Source organism: Oryzias latipes, chromosome 14 (genome assembly GCF_002234675.1).
Source record: "Oryzias latipes chromosome 14, ASM223467v1".
NCBI classification, from domain to species: domain Eukaryota; kingdom Metazoa; phylum Chordata; class Actinopteri; order Beloniformes; family Adrianichthyidae; genus Oryzias; species Oryzias latipes.
In genome coordinates this window covers 2,636,892-2,664,098 of record NC_019872.2, presented here as the reverse complement: position 1 = coordinate 2,664,098, position 27,207 = coordinate 2,636,892, and the positions used below count along the sequence as shown (strand labels likewise).

General features: G+C 45.9%; 1 protein-coding gene across 3 annotated transcripts in view; it reads right to left on the bottom strand.

Annotated features, from left to right (window-relative positions):
• Nucleotides 1-1,064: 1,064 nt before the first annotated feature.
• Nucleotides 1,065-27,207, bottom strand: part of nrip1 (nuclear receptor interacting protein 1) — a 50,298-nt gene continuing 24,155 nt past the window's right edge. For all 3 annotated transcript variants that reach the window (XM_023962199.1, XM_023962201.1, XM_023962200.1), the window contains one exon: nucleotides 1,065-7,159. In XM_023962199.1, coding sequence (XP_023817967.1) covers nucleotides 3,189-6,746 — 3,558 coding nt within the window. In that variant the 5' untranslated portion in view covers nucleotides 6,747-7,159 and the 3' untranslated portion in view covers nucleotides 1,065-3,188. The remainder of the gene's footprint in view (nucleotides 7,160-27,207) is intronic.

Below are 27,207 nucleotides of genomic sequence, written 5' to 3'. Positions count from 1 at the left end.
TAAAAGTGACCACTCATATGAATTATACGCCATTTCTGTAGATCTGAAAAGAGAAACACTGAGCAGAGCAGGAAGCACAACTCTGATCCCTCATCATTAGGATGGGGGGATGCATTGGAACCGAAACCCAACACAGCCTGACCCATGCAGTACACCTGTTCATGAATGTGGCTCCAGAGTCTTGACTGTATCAGAGACCTGGACTGAGTGAGTGTGACATCACCCATAGAAAATGGCTTACTCCCAACTCCATCCAAAAAAGAAATTCAGGCACTATTCCTTTGCCTGACGGATAACGCCATGTTGGATCCAGAAATCCTCAGGAAGCAGTGATTGGTCCTAGTCGGTCTGAGTCTACATTTCCATGGCAACCACTCTCACCAACTAGTGGAGAGCTTGTTGGAAGTCCACACCTTTTACACTTTGAAAACCTGTCAATCAAAAAGTTTTGAATATTCGACATGAGACCACCTACCGATTGGTAAGTTTATAACTTGAATAACCACCTAAAAAAAAAAAAAAGGGGGGAACATTTTTGGATGACCAAAATGCATTAAAAAAGGTGACCAATAGAATGACAGAGTAACAGCTGTTTATTTCTCAGTAGAAATCTATTGGATTTTGGTTTCTTGGAGCCAACAGGTACTTCCTGCTTGGAGCGCCGGGGGGGTCACTCAGTCAAGTTTTCTCATACAGTCAATGGTCCAGACGTTAAAAATAAATGTAACCAGGAGTATTCTAGAAGAAAAGAACCGTTCTCCCCTCATGTCCCCCACCAGCCAACTCTTTTCTCACACATTGACTTCATTATCAGCAGGTTTTCTCAGACTTCCTGTATTGGGATTATTATTGTTGTGGGAGAAAAATCATCTCCTTAAAACCCTGCGTTCCCCGTTTCAGTGTTTGTTTCCACTTCAGGAAGCCATCAAGTAACCATTTCAGCTGCAGAGAAATACATTTAGAGCACTTTCAGATCAAAATGTCAGTATAAAACATTATTATGATCAATCAATGGTTCTTTACAATCAAACAAACTGAAAAAAAATGGACACATTCATACTAAGTCATGCATTTTAGAACTTTATTTCTGCGATATCAGTGCAAATGAACACCAAAAAAAGAAAACATAAAAAACAAAATAATGCTTCAGCTTTTCACATGAAAAAAAGAAACATTTTTTTTATTATATTTATATATTTGCTGCTACAAATGCAATTCTGAGATGCACAATGCAGATCTATGATTGTACGTCAGTCCCTCACTACAGCCCCATGCTCGTTCCCAGAGCTTTGTTAACCAGTAACAGAAAGGAAAATCACCAAAATATTCAATGCACGTTTAATTTTCATCAACTTGCTCAAGAGTCTGTGGTTACCCGGGGACCGCTCATCTTCAAAGCAAACCTCTCGCTCACTCTGAGATGAAGAAAAAGGACCTATTTTAAGACTTGACATTTCCCCCGTCACCAGTAGGGATACACAGGTAGTTCCCATGCGTCTGCATGCAACAGGCAGCAGTGAGGAGAGTGGGACATTATTACACAACACAGCGCAGGATAGATTATCGTTTACCACACAGAGACACATGCAAAGAACAAACCAACCAAAAGAACATGGGCACATCATCCTCTGCCTTTGTATGTACACATGTACGCATATAATTCATATTTACACATCAGGGCATTAAAAACTAGGGTAATATCTTTTTTTTTAAACATTACAAAATAGTCATCTTTCATAATGAAAGTACTATTTACACAAATATATTTAACCATCGTGAAAATGTATTAATCATAGAAGAGACAGCTATATGTATTAAAAAGATCACAAGACTGAATGGAGAAAGCAGTGAAATCAACTGAGAGGAATACAGTACGATGTAAACTGAAGAGCTAGAAACAGACAATCCTTCCAGACAGTAATCTGTCAGGAAGAGCTGTACTCTGGGCTGGGGGGGGGGGGGGGGGGGGGGGGGGGGTCCAGCTTTAAAAACAAAGAAGTACATGTGGACTTCTCTTTATTATCATGCGATTCTTTTGACATTTAATGAACAAGATATTGCCACAGGAAGAAAAAAAGATGCCCATAAACCACAGCAATTAAGAGATAATGTGAAAAAAAAAATCACAAACTGTCAAATTCTCAACAGATAACAATACTGACACAGTTTCATTACATGTCTATAAATCCCTGTCAGAGGACAGCGAGGACTCAGCTTCAAAAGTGCAAACTTCAGGCAGTCTCTTTCACCGTCAACACCAGAGGGGAGGCCTGTGTGCTTCACACTCTTACATGTGTGCATGAAAAAAAGTAGTGTGGGTTTTTCCAGGATGGTAAGATAAGTTGGTGAACCAGTGCAACCTTTAGCTGTTGCTCTAGAAACCTGTTTGTATGCAGTTGTTCAACTGCACAAACTCTGATGACCCATCTGCTCAGAGAGGCGCAGTCTGCAAACACGCTGCCTCCAATCTGCACCGTCGAATGTTGGCCCAAAGGGTGCAACTCTAATGGAACCAAAACACGCTGACCCACCTGCGGTGAGTTACTCTTTTACCGCTGTGATCATAGCACGTCCTGACAGAGCCAGCAGACTCCTCTCTGAAGATCCCACAGCTCTCATTTCACCACCAGAATCCCCCTTCAAACGCATCACTGTTGTAGGAGACCCCTGTGCCCTCCAGGCGACAGCTTTATTAACAATCCTTTTGGAAATTTACGGGACCATCTGAATAAGTTGCAACAGAGAAAATAAATAAACTCTAAATTGAGCGGGTTTTTTGGAATCAATGATAAACATTGCTTGAAATGTTATTTGCAAATGAAGAGAGGCAAAAAAAAATGACAATAGCTTGCTATGAGCTCAGTTCAGGTAAAGTGGAAAAAAAGGATTATGGGATACTTCAAGGAACAAATGAAGACCAAAATAGTGGGGGGAAAACAATCAGACTGTAATTTTGGTTACATAGGTTTAGCACTTTGCTAATACAGACCACTACTGTACCATTCAAAAAACCTCACCATCTTGAAAAAAGCAACACAAACAGCTTTTCTTTTTATAACTTTCAATTTTCAGAACAAAAAGAAAATCACTCGCATGTTCTTATCAAACCAGTTTGGCAAAATTCATTCAAAATGATGGGGAAAGAAAAGGGTTAATGAACTAGAATCAACATCTGCAGCAGAGAACACCTACTGGGAGGACTGACTCAACCCCGGGCTCTCATGGCTGTGCTTCTCTTCTTTGTGGGCTGGAGACTGTGGAGCCGAGCTCAGACTGTGTTCGTAGGCATGCATGTCACTGATCGGCTCTTCTTTGACTCGGACCACAGATGGTGCTTCCTCTGCTTGATCCCTTGCTTCCTTCCTCAGCTGAATGCTGCCCCTTTGTAGCATGTAATACAGGATGGGGTTGGAACGCGAGAGCCGTGGAGAGTCTGGGTTTGAGTCACAACAGTCCTCCTCCTGCTCTTCGTTCTCCTGACTATTCCACCGAACAGGGCTCTCCGGTTCCTGTTTCACTAGAGTTGGGGCGTCCCGCTTTTGAGCTGCAGGCCATGGAGCGGAGTGGCGACTCCATGGAGGGCGGAGGGGGCTTTCACTGGCAGGAGGGGTGGGCAGTGGTCTTAGATTACTTGGAAGCCCTGAATTCAAGGAACTATGAGCATTCCAGCTGGGCAGGTGGAGGAAGTTGTGGTTATGGGCAGGCTGACCAAAAATGTTCCCATTAGCTTTGCCGTTGGTCTGCAGAAGTGAAGGGCTGGAAGCTGCCTGTGGCTGCTGAGAAAGTTCTTTCAGACAATTGTCAGAGAGCAGCAGCTGCTTGAGCACATTGAAGCCCCGACTCTCTCTGGCAAAGGTTTCATTCGGTGAACTCCTTGGTGGAGGCTCCTCTTCTTTTAAACCCCTTTGCTGGTCAGGCTCTACCTGGACAGCAGGGGAGGCAAAAATGTTCCCACTGTCCACGGCTCTTGGAGAGCTGATGTTATTCAAACCATCAGTCTGCTCAGACCAGACTCGTCTCCTCTTGGGACTAGGACTTGGATAATCTTTCTGCTCCTCCTTAACCTGCCTTAACTGAGGCTCAGTCTGCAAAGCAGCACTTGAATAATAGGTAGAAGTCTGTTGTTTAAGCAGCTGGCTGAGCAGACCGTATTTTGCTATGACCTCTCCAGGCCGCGGTTCAGTTTTTAAGTCCTGCTGAGACTCGGAAAGGGGACTGTTCTTCTCAATGCTACTCACTCTTGTTTTGCCAGCCAAGTCCTCAGACTTGGCTGGGTATGGTCCGACCTCCTCTGTCAGTTCTGATTTCACTTTTACATCAATGATGGGCCCATCAGAGGTGTCACATGCAATTGAAGAAGAACGTGCCCCTGCCACGTCCACACTCCGTCTGCCACTCGCCCCAGGCCTATCTTTACGCCCAGTGGAAGAAGAAGCTGATCCTGTGCCTAGAAGGAGCTGGAGCACAGTTCGCCTCTCTAGGAGGTTCTCAATTTGGGATGGAGGTGAAGCTTCCTTGTGACTGAACGGTGTGCCACTGCCTGAGGCCTCGTCTGAGTGTTGGGTGGGGGTGGCTCTGTTGACCGGAGCATTGAGCCTTTCTAATAGGGCAAGAGGCCTGTTGACATCAAGCTCCTGGGTCAGCTTTTTTCCAGAGGAGATGGGTGGGGGAGAAGAAGTTGTTCCAGACTGTGCCAAGTTCTGTAACAGCTTACTGGCACTGAAGGCAGGTTCTCTCTCAGTGGTGAATGTTTTAGATTTGCACAAATCAAGTGGGCCAGACTGGACATGAGTGGAGGAGTAAGGGGACAATGCACCATTTGGGTCACGACTAAGTGAATACATGGACTGGGCTGGAGCCACTGGCCGCTCTGAAGGGCTTGTTGCTCTGGTTTCCTCCCAAGGCAACTTTTGTTGACTTTGATACAAGGTGCCCATTGTTATATCAAGTGGTAAATCTTGTTTACTCATGCTTTTATTGAGAATCTCATTATTTCTGCGCTCAAGAAGAAGCTGCATGAGTGTGACCTTAGGTTGGGATTTGAGGTCTGGGCTCATTTTAGGCTCCTTGTTCTTTGACACATGTGATCCTGATGGCTCTGGCTTCCACTTGTTTAGTAAAGTCTCTGTTAGTTTGTCCAGGGATGAGGTAGAAACAGAAGAGGAGGAAGATGAAGAGGCAGCAATGAGAACTGAAGACGCAGAAGTGGTCGAAGATGTGAAGGATGAAACAGAAGAGTGGGGAGTAAACACAGCTGGGGTAGAGGATATGACCACAGTAGAAGAAGAAAAGGTAGAGGTGAAGGTTGCAGGTGTACCCTTAAGCCCCGTGTCTTGTGCACTGAACCGGCCTCTCACAGAGAGGTCAATGGGAGAACAGCTGGAATAGGAGCTCTCTGCATCACTGCTGTCCTTTGTAATGCTTCTCTCCTGGATGGAGCACTCACTGTCTGATGTGACTGAGGAGGAGCCACTTGGAGGCAGAGCTCCACCAATGTCATCCAGGTGCCCATTCTTCGTCAGTTGGTTTTGGTTGTTGTGGTTGTTGAGTAGCAGTAACAGCAAGCTGCTGCATGTTTGTGGGGGGCGGGTTGGGCGTGTGTCAAATCCTCGCTTCTCCCTTGGAAGCTGGCTGTGAGTGTGGGCTGAAGCGGGTGGTGGAATGGGTGGGGAACTTTGGCCGGGGCCATGCAGCAGAGAGGGACTCTGTGGACTAGACACTGTTGTTCGTGGGAGTGTTGTAGTTGTGGTTGCTATTACTACTCCATTTTGTGTTTTGGAGTTTAGAGTCTCTGAAGACCCTCCTAAGCTGGGAGGCCTCTTGTCCTGACCTTGCTGCTGGTTTGCCATGGCAGCTAGTCTCTCACTGGCAGATCTCCCTGAGAGTTGGGCTTTGAGTGCATGTTCTCTAGAGTACTGCTGGAGATGGGCTTCACTGGAAAGCAACAAGGCCAGTTGACTGCAGGCAACACTCGGCTTGGGGGACGGTACTGGGCTGGAACGGATTTTCACCATGTTTGCCACTGCCTTCAAACGGTCTGCGCAGGACACCGATTCAGTAGCTGTGGGAGTGGCAGGAGGTGTGGCGCTGTGTGTTGACCGAGGGGACTCTGTGTTCCTTTCCTGATTATGGCCCCGACGACTGTACGGGGTATTGTTGTGGTTCTGAAGTTTATTCTTTCTCATCAGACCCTTCAAGCGGCTTGATGCAGTCCCATAAACAGGTAGTGGCTCTTTGTCTGATGGTGGTGGCTTGGGTGAAGAGGGACACTCACTAGCAGGCTTATTAGCATGCTGGGACATTGCAACACTCTGAAGCCGTGAACTAAATGACTGCAACAGAGAAGCCAACAGGGTGCTTTCACCAGCATGAGGAGATCCATCTAGAGCTCCATTTGGTAGCCCCCCCACTTGGCCATTCAGCTCTATTTGAGGCGAATTAATCCTTTGGTTCCCTGGATCATTCCAAGCTCCAGAGCGCAGCAAACGAGCTTTCTTCAGATGTTGTGAAGAGCCTAGCGTGGGCCCATTGGTGCCAGCCTTTGGCGTAGTGGGACCATGGCTAGGTAGCTGGAAGGTTCCACCCCTCTTGTCGCCCTGCTCCTGATTGCTGTGAGCAGCCTCAGACCTCCCACCTGCCGTGGCCCCAGGCCCGGCCACCACTGGATGCATCAGTAAACCTTCCAGATAAGTTAGAACAGCTGAATCCTTGTGTGTCTCAGGGCCAGGCTCCTCCCCATGAGTCATGTTCAACACTCAGATCCCCTGGTATAGCTTAGCAATGCTACTGGGAAATTAATGTCATCTCAGTCATCAGATTGGCAGTTGAATGTACTACTTTAATCGGAAAAAGAGGATGTGAAGTTGCACCAAATGTGTATCCAGATGGGGGGAAGAATGTGGTGGCTGAATGCCTTGGTGGTGGTCACAATCAGCAGCTTCATGAAACCGGATCCATGCCTAGAGGCAGTGAGGGACAGGTGAGCCTCCAAAGCATCGCAGGATTAAAAAAGGCAGAGCTTCTGGTTCATGTCAGTAGAAAACTGGGAATCAGCGGGATTTCACGGAGGCGCTGACACATCCTGAGGTTGTAGATACTTTCCGTCTGTCTGCTTGGCTGTGGTGCTGTCTTCAGGCTTTGAAGATCTCACCAGTCAGACCTACAGGAGTGAGAGGAAGAGAGGAGGGCAAGGGAAATATGACAGGAAGGGAAAAGAGGGGAGAAAGAGGAGAAACCGTGTCAGGAGCAGGACTTTGTACAGGACTGTACAACATTTATTCCACCATCATTCATGCCATCTCTGTTACTTAGCAACATTTCAGAGTAACTGCACAAGGCTCCTCCCCCTCCTTCTCCTCACTGCACCCTCACAATCACCTAACTGACAATAAATGCAGATGAGGCTTGATTAAATTTGTACTGAAAATTCAAGCCCACTACCTTCAAACCATACAAGTACTGAGATCTGAGCATCTCCCTGCAGTATCTTTCACATGTGAGGGGTCTTAAAGCTCTGAATATTTCATTCTGCGCCTCATAATTCAGACGATTATCCCTCTCCACCGCCTCCTGCTTCTTATGCACTTGAGCTGGGGTCCGCCCACCTACTTGTGCACAATCAGGATTTTGTGATTGTTTATGCTTCAATATAGGTGATGCATGTATTGGTGTCCTTAAGAAGCTCCCCTTTAACATCCCCTTCACACCTTTGAACCATTTTAACCTGAAACTGTGATGATCAGAGGGGAACACAGCACGGTAATGACAGACAAGTTAGACTTAAATGTTAAGTGAATGAGTGTGTTTGTGTTTGTGTAGATAATCGGCTGCGCCTGTCACACCCGTCCACTGTCAGGAGGGCAGAGCTGGTGACATGGGGGTGAGCCCTGTGCCAGTTGCCATGACAGTGTCAGTGACGCTGCCCTAAAAGACCTCTGCTATGAACTCTGTCAGAGTGGTTTCCGTGGATACAGGACACTTCTGACAGTCCCGGTCGCATCTCATAAAGGTTAATTAATACAGAGTTTCCACCTCGCCTCGGCTGCTGTCTGTGTCCCTTATGCCCTCACCTTTAGAGTCCGCTCCATGGGCCGACATAGTTGGTCACGTGACAGGACAGAACCCATTTATTATGACCTGAGACCACAGCAACCTACTCTAACACCATTCATAGACAGCTGAGAAAAGACTAGAAACAATGAGGCACAGAACTCCTATTCAGTCGGAAATTCTTTTCTAATGCTGGCCCGATACTGACCGTATCAGGCCATGACAGTGAGACAAACTGGCTTCCACTTTAAAATGCCACATTGGAAATGAACTAGGATTAGGTGCTGGATTTAAGTTGATTAGGGCATAATTAAGTCTGAGCAGCAGAAGAAAAACAAACAGGTTAGCCATTTTAAAACCGGCTGCAACCAACAGTTCACAAAGAGATTAGGCTTTTAAACTTACATTCTACACCAGTAAAAGAGTCAAAGATTGGCCCATAAGCATCAATATCAGTTTAAGGCCATCTTTAAACAGCTGACCTAAATCTGAAAATAACAAAGGCCAACCTGGTCACTGTGGGCCATCTGACGTCTGTTGTCATGCTAATCTTAAATGCTACGGATTAGGACCGTTTTCCCGTCATTGACCTTAACACAGTCACAACAGAATGGCCTTGTGTGACCGTGTTTGATCAGAGCGGTAAACATGTTTACCTTCAGCATGCCTTGCTAAATGAATAATATGCTGCGATAGAGCCCTCTAGTCAGTGAGAGGAAATTGGGAACGGAAAAGAAACGCTGACACAGTTTCAACACGGGGAATTCTGTTAATCTCCCTGCTGCTGGCAGTGAACCCTTGGAATTACAGTTGACCTTGTCTGTGTTTTTGCCCAAAGACACTTCTATAAAGAGCTAGCAGGGCAGAGAAGGGATCCCGACACTGCATCAGTGCATACACAACACATCTGTGACATTAATACGCTTTTGAAACATTTCGTTTTCGCAAAAACCAACTGTATTTATTCCTTAGGTATAAGAAGCAAAGTTAACATGTAGTCTCATTGTTGGTGGTCCCCAAAAAGGCTGACCTCCACTCCCTCCCCATGCTGTGAAAACCACAGCACCCATGAGCTGTTCAGTGGTGATTATCCATTATCCTTGACAATGTCAGCCAATGACAGAGCAGGCACCATTCAAAAGTGATTTTTACCCCTACGGTCAGCTGTGCACACGCAGGAGGGGGGCTGAGGTGGTGATAATGGGGGAGTAGGCTTCACTCTCCCCTGACTGCTTGATTTCTCATCCAGTTCTACCTTTCTGTTTCACTCACAGTCACTTAAAAGACACTTCAAACAGGAAAGGTCAGCGTACTTTCAGCCACAGTCTGGGATTCACTGTAGAACCAGAGGTCAGAGAAAATATGACTCTGATGGGTCAGTCCTGAGTGATCTGCTTTCACCAACTCTTTATCCAGCTCGGATTATTTTTCTTTGTCTTAACTTTAAAATTATTTCGATTTTTTTTACTTCAATTTATTTGTTCTGGGTCTTTCTGAGGAAGGTGTTCATATGCCAACTGGACATATCCTGAGCCTGTTTATATCCCAACAAAAATCAGATAATTATCATCACAGAATCCTAGTCAACATGTTCAACTCCTGTATCTGAATTACTTCAGAGGAAAGCTATATGTACGTTTCAAACTTCCTGTTACTTTTAAAACATTTGCAAGTCCGTTCTCGGTAAACATGATGGAACCAAAGACTAAAGAGTTAGCATTTCTAATGTGGCAACTGGTAAGTCTACTACAAGGGCTTATACACGCACAGATGTAATACTAAGAAATAAATCAGGTAAACATGGATACAAGCCATGAAAGGTTTACTGGCAGGCAGAAATCTCAGAGAAATAAGCTCAATTCTGATTTATGTTTATGCTTATATGGTCACCTTTACAATTGAATAAATAAAAAAATCCAATAATAATCAGTTCTATGGTGCATAGTGATCCCCCATTTATTGCGGGAGTTACATTTAAAAAATAACCCATGATAGGTGAAATAAGTGATGTAGTCAGCAATAATTAGAGATGTTTCAAAGCAGTGAAACTCCTCACTACACACTTTCTCCACTTTTCTCAGACAGGCATCAACATTTTCACACTTTTCTATCTTGTTTAAACTTTCAAAGTTCAAACCCTCATAGAAAAATAAGTCTAGTTTCTAGAATAAAACAAAGATCTGATCGCGATCAAGGATTTATCTAACTCTGGCAACTGAATGCATTCTGTACAGGAGACACAGCATGGAAGAGATTGATAAACAATGATCTAAAGGCAATCAGGATGCAGAACACAATGCATGTAGTTGTAGCGTTAGATAAGCTAATTCTTCTCTAAGAGTTCTGATACTTCACCTGTCAGTCCTGGGGGAGGATCCCTCCTTTCTTTTTTTTTTTGTTGGAGTTTTTCCTTACCAAAAAAGAGGGTCTAATGGCAGGGATGCCCAGTTTAGCTTCGTCTGTTTAGCTTAGTTTAGCCATCATCCGTTGAATTCTATGATTTCATTTTTTTTATGATTTCATGGTTATTAGAAAGCCCATTGAGGCGACTATCGTAATATTGGGCTATATCAATAAAATTGAAATTGAATTTATGTAAAAAGAAAAAAGAAAAGAAAAAACATGCAGAATTGCACAAAAAAGTCTGCAAAATAGCAAGACTGCGAAAGGTGAACTGCATTATTGCAACTATCACTGTCCATGATCACACTTACATCTGCCTCAGTCTTACTATTATTCTCAACTGTTTACTCAGATTGTTGAGCTATTAAGCAGTGATGCCAAAACTTTGATAGAACTGCTCATTTCATTGCTTAAAAAATGTGTCACATTTAATGCCAGCATATTAACACTTGTACTGCAACAATATAAATCACAATTTACAAGTATAATTCACCGGCCACCTTATTAGGTCCACCTTGCTGGTACCGGGTTGGACTCCCTTATGCTTTCAGAACTGCCTTAATATCCTTGGTGGCATAGATTCAACAAGGTTCTGGAAACATTCCTCAGAGAGTTTGGTCCATACTGACATGACAGCATCACACAGTTGCTGCAGATTTGTCTGCTGCACATCCATGATGTCAATCTCCTGTTCCACTACATCCCAAAGGTTTTCTATTGGGTTGAGATCTGGTTACTATGGAGGCCATTTGAGTCCAGTGAACTCATTGTCATGTTCAAGAAATCAGTCTGAGATGATTCCAGCTTTATGACATGGCGCCTTATCCTGCTGGAAGTAGCATCAGAAGATGGAACACTGTGGTTAGACAGGGATGGACACGGTCAGAAACAAAACTCAGGTAGGCTGTGGTACTGGAACAATGCTCAAGTGGTACTAAGGGGCTCAAAGTGTACCAAGAAAATATTCCCCACACCATTACACCACCAACACCAGCCTGAACTGTTAATACAAGGCAGGATGGATCCATGCTTTCATGTTGTTGACACAGAAATGGAGACTCATCAATCCAGACTACGTTTTTCCATCTTCTATTGTCAAGTTTTGGTGAGTCTGTGTGAATTGGTGTCTCCGTTTCCTGTTCTTAGCTGACAGGAGTGGGACTCTGTGTGGTCTTCTGCTCCTGTAGTCCATCTGCCTCCAGGTTGGACGTGTTGTGTGTTCAGAGATGCTCTTCTGCAGACCTCGGTTGGAACCAGTGGTTCTTTGAGTTCCTGTTGTCTTTCTATCAGCTGGAGCTAGTCTGGTCGATCTCCTCTGACCTCTGGCATCAACAAGGCATTTCCACCCATAGAACTACTGCTCACTGGATGTTTTCTCTTTTTCAGACCATTCTCTGTAAACCCTAGAAATGGTTGTGGGTGAAAATCCCAGTAGATCAGCAGTTTCTGAAATACTCAGACCAGCTCGTCTGGCACCAACAACACGTTCAAAGACACATCAAACACCTTTCTTCCTGTTCTGATGCTCGGTTTGAACTGCAGCAGATCGTCTGGATCATGTCTATATGCCTAAATGAGTTGCTGCTGTGTGATTGGCTGATTAGAAATTTGCATCAACAGCAACAGGTGTGTCTGATAACGTGGCCAGGGATTGTAAATGGTAAATGGCATTTATTTGCATAGGACTTTACTACTATCTTAGAAGTAAAGCGTTTTACAGTCACACGCCCATTTACACACATCCACACACTAAGGGCAGATCCTCTGCCGAACACTGGCGCCGACCTGTAACCATCAGGAGCAATGTGGGGTTCAGTGCCTTGGCCAAGGACACTTGGACAAATGGGCAGGCAGGACGGGAATGGAACCGGCTATCCTCCAATCAGAGGTTGACCACACTACCGCTACACCACAGCAGCCCTGTTTCATGTTAAAACTCCTATTGTAAATGAACAATTAAGAAACAATGTTAAGTAAGAGATCCTTCTCTGCAAATTTTGGAAAAGTTTGCTTGCAATGAATTTTCTTTTGAAATTATAGATCCACCGTAGCAATTCTACATTTCTTTGAATGTAAGCCACTTTTCTTGGAGGCTTTTGTTAGGCATATCAAAGTTGCTCACTTGCATCACTCTGCTAATGACCAAAAAACACACAATAAAGGCATGTTTGCCTCCAAATGTCTAAACGTCTACAGCATTAGTTTGTCCCAAACACAACAAGTTTGTTCCTATTCTGGTCAAATAAGCAGATCTGCATTGCCAGTCTAGTAAAAACTGTCTCTCTACTTATAATGGGAACTTCGGTGTAGTCCCGGCCCTTCATGTTTGACCTCCATCACAATCCACAGACCCTCAGGCATGGCCGCACACTGTCGTGGCAGCTACTCCTTCAGTCAGGCAAGATGTGAGCTTCTAAATGACCTTCATCATCCGAAATGAGAATCCACTCGAGGCGTTTAAAATGTATGAGAGAAAACAAAAGAATTAAAGACGGAGACAAGCCAAAGCAGAGGCAGTTAAAATCAAGGTCATTCATCCCACCAAGACTCTTCCACAAGATGCAACAGCTGGTGTCCATGCAAAGCTCGGGGCGTTAATAAAAAGTGACAATGCTGCCTGAGCGGTGTGTATTACAAACGTCTGACACCCGCCTGGCAGATGTGTTCTCCTTGTGCTTAAGGGGAGTCAAGGTTAAAGAAATTTAAAAGAAGAGGCGATGCCTAAACACCATTATATAGTGTAATCTGCAGCCTAGCCCTGCCGCACATTCTCGGCGGGGTGGCTCACTTACACATGCAGTGTGACCGCTATTTGTAAATTCAATATGGCCTGACATGATTAAATAAGAGAAAACATGGGCTTCCTGAGCAAACTGTTGCTCTCCACAAGTGAGCGTGTGCACAAAAGGACAGCAGACCTGAACCCGCTCTTCCACCTTGTGAGAGGTAAACAAGAAAACAACAAGTCAGGAGCGACAGAGCTGGAGCAGGAAGGCCTCTCTGCAGATGAGTGACACCCACAGAAACAAGCATGCCCACACAATCAGAACAAGGGCATTATGACCTACTTCTTGAGATGCACTGACCAAACAAGTCACTCACATGCTCAAACGTGTGCACGCTGAAACCCATAGATGCAGAGCACCGTGAAGATGGCGTGATGCACTGAAGTCAAACCCTTTGGTCTGAATATTAAATCCTACCCCGATGATTTATAGCAGTGGAGACTTGGTTTAAATGCTGAAGCTCTTCTAACTCCATCTGGCATTGCACGAGGAGCACGGGGGCGGATTGTAACTTCCTCTGAACTCATCAGCACAAGGAGTTCTTGGGGTTGAGAGAGAACACACAGACGAATTCATGCACACTTGATGAGTCATCTAAGTGTTTCAGAGCTCAGCTGAGTGGCTGAGCGCCGACCGATGATATCACTGCAATGGATCACAGACACTTCCCTCTTACTTTACGTGTTCGGGCTTTCACGGATGCGCTTCCAAAAATGTTTGTGTCCACGGTAAATATTTGTGTGCTGTTCGGAAGACCCACCCCAGGGTCATTTCCTGAGTGGAGAATTAGTGCAGCAAATTAACACACACATTCCACCTTAATAAGGCATGGCTGCCATCACTGCATGCCTGATTCATTTCTATCAGAGGTAATCTTCTGTTAACCCCCTTTTTCCACATTAACAAACATTTCACATTTATAAACGCCTCTGCTGGAAATAGGAACAGAGTATTGCCCCTTGGCCAGCAGAGTTGGGCCCTTCAAACACATTGCAGTGGTGTTGTCTGAGAGAAATGGGACACTTTGCTGTCGAGATCAAATGTCTCACTGTCAGGCTGCCCTGAGAGCTGGATTAAACCAGCTACAAAAACTTGGCCTTTAACGAATCATTTCCATAATATCCTTGGCATCGTTCCGAAGGAGGCCGTTGCTGTGAGTCAGCAAAATGTCTGCCTTTATTGGGTTAAAGAGAGTGCTCCTTTGTTCCTTCCACTGAGGGTAACTGGACTGTTCCAGTGTGTGCAGAGTGAGCTCTAAGTGACAGAAAGAGAAGACACATCTCTGCTACCTTTTAGTCTTTCATAATGCTTCTGTTGACCTGCTTTTTAGATTTTAAACCACACCGAGGAGCGCTCCAGCTATGTTCGGAGGCTGCAGTGAACAATCATCAAATCAAATCATCAGTTGTCTTTATTTCAGGCACAGACATGTGGGAGGATGACCTCTGACGACAACCATTAAATCGAAAAGATGAAAACAATGCCTGAAAAGGTACGGGCACAATACCCAAAGTTTGCTCCGCCCACCTCAACAATACATCCTAAATTGCCAATTGGGGAGGACAAAGTGAAAGTCCACACACCGGACATTCAAGAGGTTTTGCCTCTGAAAAATGCAAACATTTAAGCTTTAACCCTAGAGCACTAACACCGGATGATTTTCAACAGAGCAAAAGTATTTCCATGGATTTCAATATGTCGCGGGTCAAGGAGCTTCTAGTATCATTTTATTTTATTTTATTGGAATTTTTTCTTCTCAAATTCCTACTTTTTCCAGAAATTTCTGAGCATGTTTTTAGGAACTTCCTGTTTTTTATTTTGTTACACATATCACAATTTAAAATAAAAGAAAATCACTCACTCTCCTGATCATCATATGTTGTCATGGTTTGATGCATTTTTTATGACCAGTAATTTTGGTTGGGTATGTTATAATGTGTAAAAATCCCCCTACAAGAGGGATGGTGTAACTTTTTACAGGGAAAGTGTTTTCTAGGATTAATGTAATCAAGAAGGGCCATTTTTAAAATAATACCCAACCCCCACTCCCCACCCAAAAGTCCTCACAAGTGTAAACAGGTAAGGAAACAAATTCATCTTTGGGCTGGCAGACATGAATTCCAATCCCCGAGTAAATTCACTGTAAGACAGACTTCATAAAAACCCTTGAGTGACAGCTTCCTGCAGACCCAAGCAGGTACGAGCTGATCGTACGGAAGGAGGTTTTGGAACACAACACTGTCCCGTTAGCTAAGAAAGATTAGTGGTGGCCGTCCCAAAGGGTCCCATGCAACACTGCAGTGAACACGTGTTAATTTCCACCTGATGTCCTCCACAAGAAGGCAAAGAAAAACAAAACGCTTTTTTCTTTAAAATAAAACAAAGCATTCAAAAGTGGCGCTGAATAAATAGTGTGTAATAGTTGTTGCCAGCATGTCCAGACAACAATGCAAACTATCTTCAGACTAACAAAAATCCTCTTCTTTTTATAAGATTAAAATTTAGTAAAACATGCGTAATGTTAAAAAAAGAATATTTTTCCTTTGTACATAAAGAAAAGAGTGGGGCTTTAAAATATCTCAACTGCCTACAGTCCTTCAGCTCCTGTTGATAATAATTCAGGAAATCCACCTCCTGCTGGAGAAACACCTCCTTCAGCAGAACCTCCTGCCTCACCTGTGAGATTTTGAGGAAATATTTTGGGGGGCTACACCTCTCAGACTTTAGGCTCGTCAGCGGCTTCGCCTGAGCTGCTCGCTGACGGTCCATCAGTGGATGAGCTCCATTTTCCTCACAAACAGTAACTGAAGAATTATGTGGATGTCTTATCTTTACGGCTCCTCCAAGAGAAAAGCTGACACTGTTCGTACTAAGCGTAGTAAATATTCAACCAACACAGTAGTCCAGCAAGTACCCTAATGCATGCAAAGAAATCTGGCAACCAGAGTGGGGTGGTGCAGAGAAGAGGAAGAACACCACAACCACACACAACTCATTCTGCAGAACGGATCCTGCAGCTCTGCTGATTCTATGCAGCAGACATGAAAACTGCTTATTGGATTTGCATCGCTCACAGAGAACAGAAGTTCATGAATCAGTAACATGCAGTGGATATAAAATCCACCTGACTTTTGATGACACACGAGCATGTGACCGCCACCGTAACCGATCAGATTAGGTTGACTTTAAAATGGTCAAAAAGGAAAGAGCACCTTCATTCCTGCGGTCTACTGTCCAACACGGACCATGTGGTCTGAGGAGGACATGCCCGTCAGGACTTTGCTAGCAACACTTAAGCCAAGTTAAGAACCTTCCAACCATCACTATGGCTACGTTCACACTGCAGGGCTTCATGCTCAATTCCCTTTTTTTGAAATAAAATCAATTTTTTTGGAAGGCCGTTCACATTTCCAATTAAATGTGAATTTTTGTGATCTCCTGTGTGACCGTGAAATGACCCAGAAGTGACCCGCATGCGCAGAAGAGTACTCAACGGGGAACGACGTCACTGTTGTTTGCAGAAATAGCTTATGTTAACAATGGATGTCAACAACAGTGTTGTCAACAGCAGAGCTCTTTTTTTTTTTTTTTTTTTCTTTTAACTTGTCCTGTCCAACAGCTAGGCAAACAGATGAGAGCTGAGGGCCTCTTGTGTTGGACATATTTTATTTTAACAAGAGGGGTTATTAATCTTCAGACAAACCAAAGGTATGACTGAACAAACCCCTTTTGTAATTGAGGCAAAACTTTATTAATTTCAATCATGTTTGAAAATCTTTGGTGTTGGACCGGACGGAAAAAGAAAGAGGGGAAGAAGAGAGAGGGACATTAGAGAGAGGGGGGGGTAGGAGGGTGATAATAGGAGGGGAAGGGGGGTAAGACCATGAAGCAGCATAGAGCAGACAGGTTTACTGGTTGTTTATCACTACGGTACGGTTCAAATGTAGTACAAAAGGGGCGGGGCCTGTTCACACACACTCAAACATTATCAACACACCTGCTAGCTGCAAAAATGTCCACATGTCAACATGTACACAAAACAGATAGTGTTCACGAACGCATACCTATGCCTTTAAACCAACTAGTGTGAAATCTTTCATTCATTCAATCACGCAAACTATTAGTGCAAAGGTGAGCTAACACCAGTGCTCAAGTGAGTGTTTATGTTCTTCTAAAATGGATGGTGGAATGTGAGAAGAAGGAGGAGGAGCGCCCAGCCACCCCCACACCCAGACCCCCGCCGCAGCAGCAGCGGCAGCCGGAATTCCCCCAACGCCATACGGGAACAGGCAGGGAACAACCGCCCCCCGGGCGACCAAGACCGCCACCCAGGCCAGGGCCAGCAGGACCGCCGCGAGGCCCCCAGAGCCAGAGAGCAGGGAGGCGCGGAGGGAAAGAGAGCGCCGCCCCAGCCCAGCCAGGAAAGCAGCCCCCCCGCCGCGCCGGAAGAGCCCAACGCAGGGCCCCACCGGAGAGGGACGCCCACAGCCCCAGACGAGCACCCCACCACCACCCAGGAGTTCCGGGCATCCCCCCGCCCCGACCCCAGGTACGAGCCAGGACCCCCCAAGGGAGACCCGCTCCGCACTCCAGGCAGCCACCCACCCGGCCCACGGTTGGTCCAGGTAGGAGCAAGGCAGGGGCCCGCCGCCCCCGCCCAGGAGGGGGGAACCCCGGGGAAAAAAGGGCGGCCCACAAGGGGTGTTATAAATATGGCCCGACCAGGCTCGGCCATGTTGGAAGTTTGGCGGGGCCCAGCGCCCAGGGGCAAGGACCAGGACCCACCCCCCAGGGACACTAACACCCCCGGCTCAGGTGTAATATGAACCCCCCCACCGTGCGGAGAGAGCACCGCCGGGCCCAGGGAGCCGGCACCCAAGGGACACGGTCGCCATCGCCAAGGGGCCCGCACCCCCCACCAGGGAAGGGGTAGGGGACAGATGGACCCAGGTCCCACCTTCCTTGTAAAATGTGTGTGCGTGTATGGGTGTTTGAGAGGGTGTTTGTGTGCATGTGTGTGTGTTTATGTTTGAATGTATATATTGAAGGGGGAGGGGTGTGTGTACTAAGGGGGGTGCAGTTAAAATTGGCGAGTAGGGCACTAAGGGGACATCTCCTGATTACTCACAGTGATGTCCCCTCACCCTCCACACCAAGGGGCCCTAAATGTCTAAGGTGCGGTTAAAATTGGCGGGTAGGGTGCCAGGAGGACATCTGCTGCTTGCTTGCAGTGATGTCCAAGCACCCCCCCTACCAAGGACCCTACATGTCTAAGGTGCAAATAAAACTGAAAGAGGGGGGGCCCACTCCATACGGCAACCATAGGAGGGGGGCCACTCCCAAGTAGCCCCCCCCAAGGCGCATCGCAGGTTAGACCCCCCACCCCCTCACCCTAATATGAGGTTATATGAGGAAGGGGGTAAGTTGGGGACAGCTGGTAGACTGTCCCCCGGTTGTCAAACTGCCGTCCCCCAGCCCACCCCAGCAAAGGGGCCAGGGCCACCCAGCCCAGGGGCCCCACCCCCGGAGGCGCCGACACCCCAGGCCCGGCACCACCCACCCCACACAGAGAGAGAGGAGCTAAAAAAGCGCTGCCCCCCCCCCCGTAGCAAGCCCAGGCCCCCACCCCCAGACGCCGGCCCTAGAGGATCTCTGGTCAGGCCTCGACGGGACCGAGGAGGCCAACCGGCCGAGGCAACCACTGATTGCCTCAGCGGAGACCCCGACCCGCTAGCCCCCCCGACCCGTACCAATAATGGGCCCCCCCTCCCCCCCAGAACGCCCCCCGACAGGACAGGGCCGACAAGCCCCCCACCCCACCCCAGACCCCGCAGCCAAAGCGGGTGACACCCAGAGCGACCGGGGGCCCCGAGAGGGTTGTCCCGTCCCGTCCCAGAGCCAGGGAAGGGCCGATCCCAGCCCCAGGTGCAGATGGGCAGCCCATCCTGCGCCGCTGCCCCCCCCCCCCCCCCCCCCGAGCAGGGCCCCCCGCCAACCCCCCCCCAGCACAGGCAAAGGGACCACCCCCCCAAGCCAAGCCAGACCACCACCCCACCCCCCCACCACGCACCCCCACACCCAAGCCCAGAGGACCACGCAGCGCCCCAGCCCGCCCCACCCAGGCACCGGACCCGACCCCCCGACCAACGGAGCCCCCACCGCCCCCGCCAGGCACCGGAAGCCCCGACCCCCACCCCAAACCACGGCAGAAGGGCAAGGAGCAGCGACGACCAAGCCCCCCACCCCTTAAGTCATGGAGTCAACCACAGGAGACCAGAGAGACTGAATTCTTTCAAAGTTACTTGAGCTTTGGGCTGACATTTTTTCCAAGCTGATATGATCAAACAGCAGATTTCGGTGTTGACTTATGTTTATATTTTTCTTGTTTTTCCAATTTATTAAAATAGTTTTTTTGGCAATACAAAGAGTTATGAAAATGATAGATGCTAATCCTTCTTCTATATCGATGGCACTCATGTCACCAAGCACACAAAGTGACGGTGAGGCAGTGATTGAAACCTTAAGCCAGACTGATAAATCGGCACATACCTGCTGCCAGAGAGCCTGGACAGGAGTGCAGAACCACAGTGCGTGCATGTAGCTGTCGGGTAGATTACGGTCACAGTGCTCGCAAATGTCTGAGTTACTGAAACCCATCTTGAACATACTCTGTCCAGTGTAGTAAATTCTGTGAAGAGTTTTGAGATGGATTAGCTGCAGATTTGGACTTTTTGTCAGTTTAAAGGTGTTTACACAGAGTTCTGACCAGAAGCTTTCATCTGTGCTGATGCTCAAATCTACATCCCATTTTTTTGTTGGAAGGGCAATATTGTTATCTAAATTACATAAAAGTTTGTATATTTTGGAGAGAGTTTTATTCATTGAAAAATTAATCAGAGTGGTAACTACATCTGGTAGCTTTAAATCGTCGTCTTTAATTTTATACTTTTTAGTAATACTTGATTTGAGTTGCTGATATTCCAAGAAGTTATTTATTCCATGTTTGTCTTGAAGTTCCAGGGGAGTTATGAATCTTCTATCAATAATTACGTGCTCTAGTTGTTTTATGCCCCCTGCTTGCCAAGCTGGGAAGTGAATCATTTTTTTTTGTTAATAAGGATGTCCGGGTTGTTCCAGATGGGTGTCATTTTGCACGGTTGAATTGATGATTTGGATATTTTGAGAAATTCCCACCAGGCCGTTAAAGTGGCATTTATATTAATGCTTTTGAAACAATCCTGTTTTTTAACTGTTTGGCTAATAAATGGTAGCTGTGACAGGTTGATCTTTCCACATAACGCCTGTTCCAAGTCTAACCATGAGTTGGTTTCTGGATTATTTTTTAACCATTTTAAGATATATTGTAATCTATTTGCAAGAAAGTATTTGTGGGAGTTAGGTAATTCTAATCCTCCACAGCTTTTTGCAGATTTTAAAGTTTTTAGACTTATTCTTGCAGGTTTATTGTTCCATAAAAAGCTTGATATGGATGAGTCTAATGTTTTGAACCATTTTAATGGCGGTTGTGTGGGAATCATTGAGAAGAGATAATTAACCTTGGGTAAGATTTTCATTTTAACCGTGGCTACCTTGCCCATAAGGGACAGAGGCAGGTTGGTCCAGCGTGTTAGATCGTCCTGTATGTTTTTCAGTAATGGGGTGTGGTTTAGCTGCACCAGTTCTGATAGTTTGGGGGAAAAGTAGATACCCAGATATTTGATATTTCCTGTTTTAACTGGAATTGTGAGTCTTTGTTCCATATTCCTGTTGAGTGGTAATAAAACAGACTTATTCCAATTAATGGAATAGTCTGATATGGAGGAGAATTCATTTATGATCGTTGCTGTTTCATTTACAGAATGTAAATTCCTTAAAAACAGTAATATGTCATCCGCATAAAGACTAATTTTATGATGGCTGTGTTTGGTTTTTATTCATATAATGCTCTCATTCTGTCTTATTGCTGCAGCTAAAGGCTCAATGAATATAGCAAAAAGAGAAGGAGAGAGTGGGCAGCCCTGTCTGGTTCCTCTTCCAAGAAAAAACCTGTTTGAAGTCTGTTTATTAGTTCTAACTGATGCATTGGGGTTGTGATATAATATTTTGATCCAATTGATGAATGCTTCTCCAAAACCAAACTTATGGAGGGCAGCAATAAGGAACTTCCAATTTACTCTGTCAAAGGCTTTTTCAGCATCCAGCGATAGTACCGTCATTTCCTGGTTTTCAATGGTGGCAAAGTCTATTATATTAACTAGTCTACGGACATCATCATCCGAGTGTCTGCCTTTGATGAATCCAGTCTGGTCGAAGTGAATTATGTGAGGAGTGATTATTTCTATTCTCTGTGCTAGTGCTTTGCAGATGATTTTTACATCTGCATTGATTAGAGAAATAGGGCGATAGCTTGAAGGACTAGTGGGATCTTTGTCTGGTTTTAGAAGAAGAATTATGTTGGCTGAGTTCATGTTAGGTGGCATTGGTTGGCTCTCATTAATAGATGTGACCGTTTTATAAAATGTTGGTGCCAGTTGTTCCCAGAATTCTTTATAAAACTCAGCAGGAAAGCAGTCAGGCCCTGGTGCTTTACCATTGGGCATAAGTAACAGAGCTTCATGAAGTTCAGACAGCGAGAGCGGAGAATCTAAGTTTGTGATTTGATCCTCATTTAGCCTGGGTAGGTTTACATTATTAAGAAATGAGTCAATACTTTGCTCTGACGGATTGATCTGCGGTGTGTACAGGTTTTTATAGAATTTTTCAAATGCGTTATTAATTTTGACCGGGTCATGAGTGACATTTCCTGTTTGGTCCATAATAGAGGTGAGCAGAGCTCTTTTTGCATTAATACATTTATTTTCATGAAGGAGCCAGCACAATTACAATCTTCTCATTTTAAGAAGAAAAGGAAAAAGGAGGATAGCAAAGTTTGGTCATGGCGTTTTGTGGAGCAGTGTTAGTGAAGTCGGTCTCAGCAGCGTCGTCCGCCATGGTTGATGTTTATGTTCTCGTTCCCACCTACTTCAACGCAGAATGATGACGTTTGTAGCGTATCGATGACGTCAAAATCAGAATTGGGTCGTTTCAGTCTGCAGTATGAACGTAGCCTTATTCATCAAAATGAATTAGCAAACAAGAAGAATGCTGTCTGGGGGAAAAAAAAGAGTTAAAGTAACTTATCAGGTGCCTGCCTTTGAGCGTAAATATGACCGACATAAACAGCTGAAGAAGACACGTTCTCTCTGTAAGAAAGGGTGCTGACTTCACTAGTTCCTGGTCTTCTTTGCTCACAGAACACCTGAGTTTCCACCTGAGTAGCGGTAACTGTAACTGTCTGCATCCCCCGGGCTCAGAGGAGAAGCAGGAGCTGGTTTGCATCTGCCACCAGCAGACCGGCAGCAGCGTGCAAAACCGAGGCCACACGAGGTTCATGTCATCATGGTCACTGTCACTGCATGAAATCCATCGGTTCTGTTTGTACTCATGGGATTTTATAAGCCTATGAACTTTTTAAAATCAATAAAAAATTACAGTGAACTGTTTTTGTTCTCTTTTCTATTATTTCATACAGTTGGTCTCAAAAGACTTCAAGGTACGTTGATGACTATCCCTATTTACATAAAATCAGGGGTAAAAATTCAAATCTGATGAATCTGAAAAACAAACTAGTAGAAAAGCATTGATCAGTCTTCACTCACACCAACCAAGAAGGAGCTTTGAATATAGTATCTGCTCCCATCATCCTCCAGGATTCTGGTGGGGCCACTAAACAACATTTGAACTAGAGGAACAGATCACGCCAACAGTGACAGGCTACTACATTATGACTGTCACTAGTATCTAGATTATTGACTGTATAAGAGAATTGGACTGAGTGACCCCCCCCCCCCCCCCCCTCTGGCGTTCCAAACAGGAAGTACCTGCTGATTCCAAGAAGCCAAAATCCCATGTTAGTCTGTTATTCTATGCGTCAGAATAAACGTTCTGGATCTGATACATTTTTCTTAACATCCTGATTATCCTCAGTATTTCCTCATTACACCAGGGGGGAGGAGTCACTCCGTCCAGCTCTCCATCTTCAGTGAATGAACCTTCCACATAAACAGTAGAAGCACAAACAAAGCGTCTGGCTTGCTGTGACTAAACAGGTCACCTTTACAGCGACCAAAAGAAGCTCACTTCCTGTCAACCTCCCAGACAACGAGCGCAGCATCCAGGATGCAGGAAACAAGCCCCTCCTCCCCGTCAGCCTCGGACTTAAATCAGAGACCAAGAAACGGTGGGCATCCAACCCCAACAGGCGCTCGCTGTGATGAGGAGAACAGGAGGAGAGGGACGACAGTGTGGTGGGGCAACACTCAAGACGCCAACAAAAACACTGAAACCACAACAAGCCACGCCCCCTCCTCTGCCTTGACGCCGGCTGAATGTGGACACACATCTGGCTGCACACCTTGTCATCCTCAGCTGCGGAGGCTGATCCAGGTAAAATGTAGTGATCAATTTCTGTGCTGGCAGGAGCACTCCTTCAGAATAACAATAAGGCTTCCCCCCTGCTCCCCCCTGTGGTTTCAGCCATCCCTCCGCTGACACCCCCTCTACCTCTCCTCATTCACCTTTTCCAAAAGCTGACGCCCCGAGTGCCCCCATCTCTTCAGACCCCAGCAAACGCCAAAGGAGGCCGGGTTGACTTCTGCACAGATAGCTGCTGCCACCAATCAAGGCTACGTGCACCGGGGCGTGGGATTAGACGAGCTCGCACAGCTTGACTCAGGCACCGAATGGTGTGAGTGCTCACACACACACACACACGCACGCACGAACACACAAGATCAAAATAAGAATCTGCTGGGAATCCAACGGCTTCCTTTCCTTTCCAGGCAGACGCGCCTCAGACCAGCAAACAGCAACAAGGTCAACTTCAGAGCTGCTGTGAGGAGAACATTTAGCAGAACACACAAAGCAGATCAAGACGGAGATTTTCTGTCAAAGCTGCACCGGGTCAGCCGTCTCTACCGCTGACAGCACGCAGGAAGATGCAGCGGCGTGCACATTCAACACCGTGAGGTGAAGGCGAGCGGACGGGGCAGCTGCGAGTGTAGCCGACTTCCACAGTGTGTGTGTGTGTGTGCGCCCACCAACAACACTGGACTCGCCTGCAGGCTGAAACTACTCATCTCAGTGTTGCTGCTTTCTGTCCATGTTTCTTCACACGCCCAAGTGTGTGTGCACGCCAGCCCACTGTGTGTGCACCCCAGCCCACTGTGTGTGCACGAGAACCAACGCCACCCTCCGCATCAGCGATGATGTTTCATTATGTACATAACGAGTGCCATTAATCGCTCTTAACAAGAGGACACACCTCACCTTGGCAGTCTCTGCCACACAGTGGGGAAGAGGTGTCTGCTGGGAGAGGGCAGAGTTGTGGGTGGGGGCACAGAAATATCTTTAGTCCTCTAAGAAATTAAAATTCTGCAGAGTGAAGGACCTGCTGCCTCCTTTTGACCGAGCACATCACTGCCAGGGGGGGTTGCAGCAGTCGAACTTGAGCTGATCGTCTGACAGACACAAAAAAGTAGGAAAGAGAAGAAGAGTACAGAGAGAAGTGGGGGGAAATGCCGCAGTGACGGTCGCCAGCGGGGGCTCATGCCCTTGACACACTAACACGGGGGGTGGGGGGGGATCTGTCATTTGACACTCTCGTCATTCGTCTCATCACCCAACCACCTGGCCGACCCCCCACCTAAAACCAGCTACCCTTCAACCCACCTTCACGCGAGCTCATCCTCTCCTGACCCGACGCCGTCACCCCCCACGCAACCTCTCTCTCCAGGCCTAGCCCCATTTCCACCCCTCCCTAACTGCCCCCGCCCTCCCCACCCTCTCATCTCCCTCCCTTGTGGCTGTGCAGCAAGGTCAGGCGGGTCACTGTGTCCTCATCTGTAATCCGCTGCCATTCGTCAGCAGCCCAGGCCGGGGCTGAGGGAGGGGGGGAGAGCGGAGAGGCAGGCGCTCCGACGAGGGGAGAATGCCCAATTAGGCAGCTGTCACACACACACATAACACGCACACCATCACACACACACACACACACACCTCACAAGCAGGAGAAAGGGTAAGAGACAGGCTGGTTCTGACTCTTCAACCCCCCCCCCCAGCCAGATGGGGGGAACGCGATGCAGGGAAGAATCACGATGCAGCGATTCTGAGACTACATTCTTCCATATTTGACAAAAGTTCTGTTTTTACATAATGATTATTAGTGCAGCGACTGAGTATTTGCAGATATGGAGTCCTGATCTGATACGCTTGGAACACATATAAAAAGTGAATGAATGTTATAAACAGATCCGGGTTTTCTCCGGTTGCTTTTAGAAACATTTTTTTACCATTTCAAACTTTTGTGAAGTAGCTTGAACAATGACAGTATTTTCAGGAGTATGAGGGTTGAGTTGTCCACAGTTTGGCCAGAGGAGCCACTTCTTCCCAGGAGCGACTCATTTGTTGTTGTTTTTTAACCAAAATATTGGATCATATATTGGTTATTTCGCCACTAACATCCGCCTCTGTAGGTGTGTGTATCCGTATTTGCTGCCGACAGAAACGCAGAAGAAGACGTGCCGTCCAAAACCCCCTGAACGTTCTGTTATTTCCTTATTTGCATCGAGACATCCTTATTCCTGTTTTTATTTTCACTTTCTTTAGACGAATGCGGGACAGCGAGTCATCAAACTGGGTCACAGAGACATGGAAGTAAGCAGCCGTCACTCAGACACAGAAGGTGATGATCGCTGAAGGAAGAATAAACTGATCTCATCAACCCAGACATGTTTATTGATGCTTTTGTAGAGCTCTTCAAAATAACTGAACCTGATCTCTAAACAGCATCCATGTCTTCCATGCACTGCAAATGATATATATAGCCAATGTTTCCATGTGGCGATGAAGCTAAAACTTGACGGAAGCTTCTTCCACATATGACAGGAGCTATGAACACGTTTGGCGCACGTCAAAAGAGTTAGCGGGCAAACATTTCATACGTTAATGGCGAGCGGCGTGAACGCAGTTCCCCAAGTCTTGGCAGAGAGAAAACCAAAAAAGTGTTTTCAAAAATGTGACAAAATATGATTCACCTTCTGAAATGAGCTGCAATGGATGAACAGACCAAAGACTAAAGTGCAGGTTATGACATCTATAAAGAGAAACGTCACATTTTAATTTACAACTGAGCACTAAGGACGTCCTATTTCTCTTCCCGGATTTGTTCAGAAATGTTGGACTTTTCTCCCAAGTGTGCGACTTTTACTACGGAGAAACGTTTGCATGGTTTCTTTCTTTTATATTAGCATTTTTGTAACTTCTGCAAATTATACTCCAGTGCCATTTATATTCCGGTAAATACAATAAATAAAAATAGTGCAGCTATCAACTAGAAAAATAGTGAAGTATTAACTAGTAAGAATAGGGGATAATTAGTCGGGTGCCTGTAGCTTTAGTATCTTCAAAACTATTAAACATTTTGATCATGTTTGATTTAGATCTCCATCAAAAATGAATGAAGATTTTCTTTCAAAATTATTGTTGTAGCATGAATAGAATGATGAGTTTTCATAACTATATCAATATTAACATTTATTGGTTTTGGAGAGATTGTGGATTTCTTTTCAAATGACTTTTTTCCAGACTCTGCAGCCTGGGAGTCTCAGCGCAGAGAATGCCGTTTTCATTAAAAAGAAACAAAAACTCAACCGTTTTCCTTTTTTATGTCTTTGCAGGTCGTTGTTTGAGTTAAGACGAACCAATAGAGACACTTCCTGTCAGTTTAAAATGTTTAATAAAAGAAGAACGCAAGTCAGAATCTGTGAATATCTCACTAACTTTACTGAACAGTTTTTGTGCGCCTCCTGCTCAAACTGCACTGTTTTCTGCTTTGTTTTACAGCAATAAAATCCCACCATCTGTTCTGGAT